At 40.2% G+C, this 1,685-nt stretch overlaps 1 protein-coding gene across 1 annotated transcript in view; it reads left to right on the forward strand.

Moving 5' to 3' along the window:
• The window catches only part of fcho2 (FCH and mu domain containing endocytic adaptor 2), a 43,641-nt gene that overhangs the window by 10,679 nt on the left and 31,277 nt on the right, over positions 1-1,685 (forward strand). The window contains exons 2-3 of the mRNA XM_013909075.1: positions 1,121-1,273; positions 1,509-1,613. Coding sequence (XP_013764529.1) covers positions 1,121-1,273; positions 1,509-1,613 — 258 coding nt within the window. The remainder of the gene's footprint in view (positions 1-1,120; positions 1,274-1,508; positions 1,614-1,685) is intronic.

The following is a 1,685-nucleotide window of genomic DNA, read 5'->3' on the forward strand; positions in this document are numbered from 1 at the left end:
TCAACCCAATGATTACTTTTATGTGGCATTTTTTCTGTGTTTTTGTGTCACATTCAGCCAACTCTTGCATCAAAATATTCTCAAACTTTCCAAGTTGTTCTAAGCGTACTTTCCTAATACTCTGACACCGCATGAATGCACAGTAAGAGAACATTTTGAACCATGCATTTTTGATACTTACATTCCTGTAAATACTAATTGAGGTTTGATTGCACCAATGCTGTTTTTCTTTCAGTTAGATTAAAGTGGTTTTCTGCTCCACTTTTGACACAAACTCGTCTTCACTGAACAAAATGAACTATTTAAATTTAAACCCATTCTAACCTTCCACCATTACAAATTGTTTCACACTCTAGTGATTGTCCTCAGAGTCAAAGAAGCTGAAAGTAAGCCATGTACAAGAGAGGGGATATAGTTTTGGCGGATTCCATCTTGACAAAACCACAGTGATGTGCTCGTGGTGTCGTTCTGCGAGGCATTTCTTTACACCTCACTCTGCCACCTCGTTTTGTTGAGACGCAGGATGAACTCATATTTGATGCATGAAGCCACGGAGCACAATGTAAAATAGGAGCTCGGCATTAGGGGAGTTGTGTTTGTGCTTAGAGCATGACAAAAAGGCGGTCACAGTTTCTCTTGATCACTTCCCCACAACTCCCTGCTCCTCTCAGCTGTTTATGTTTCTTGGCTCTCTTGCTAAAACAATATAAGACTGTATTTAGATAAATGTGTTCATAACATAATATGATAAAATACTTAACATTTTTTCTTTTTTATCCAGTGATGTGCGCATTACAACATAATGGTGTCATAATGAGTACATAAGAGGGTTTAGGGATGATGCTAATTAGTAAAACAGATGATCAAGCAAGGTTTTTTATGTGGTTTTAGTGTTCATAAGCATTTACCCTCCATTAAAGACCTCTTTTTATATCCATGAGAATGACGAAAGGCTTTAAGAATGGATCAGATGCTTTGAGTTTATTAATTGCTAGTTGCTATACTGTGCCAAAGGCACATGCAGCCAGTTTGCACAGACACATTCAGACACATTCAAACTCGCATCTTAAACAAGGCATGTTGTTATTAGGCTTACCCTATACGACATGTGTGTTTTCAGACAAAAGAAGAGGTGGCGTCTACCCTTGAGGCCGTCCAGAACATCCAGAGCATCTTCCAGGCTCTGCAGAAGTCCAAGGAGAACTATAATGCCAAAATTGTGGAGCAGGAACGCCTCCGCAAGGAGGGGGCCACCCAGAGAGATGTAGACAAGGTGGGAGGCCACACTCGCACGTACACACTCCCACATAATCATGGTCTGGTAATAAGGCATGATGAAGTGCTTTAATAAAGGAGTCTATACTGAAAGTTCAACCCCAAAGGCTTCAGATGTTAAGTGGAGATCGGTTTTCTTGCCATTTTGTCAGAGGAGCCTGAAAGACTGACAGTCATTGTCTCCAATATACAAACACTTGATAGTCATTTATCTGTTTGTTTATGCTCTGCAGGCTGGAGTGAAAGCCAAAAAAGCCACAGAGACCTACAAATCATACGTGGAGAAATATGCCACAGCTAAGTCTGAGTTTGAACAGAAGATGACAGAAACTGCACAGGTATTTATTAGCTGGTTCTCCCTCCTTCTTTGTGCATGTGCTTTAATCAAATGCATGCTCACAAACTCTGTT

The sequence above is a fragment of the Pundamilia nyererei genome, unplaced genomic scaffold (genome assembly GCF_000239375.1).
Source record: "Pundamilia nyererei isolate P.nyererei 1_Seehausen unplaced genomic scaffold, PunNye1.0 scaffold00002, whole genome shotgun sequence".
In the NCBI taxonomy this organism is placed as follows: domain Eukaryota; kingdom Metazoa; phylum Chordata; class Actinopteri; order Cichliformes; family Cichlidae; genus Pundamilia; species Pundamilia nyererei.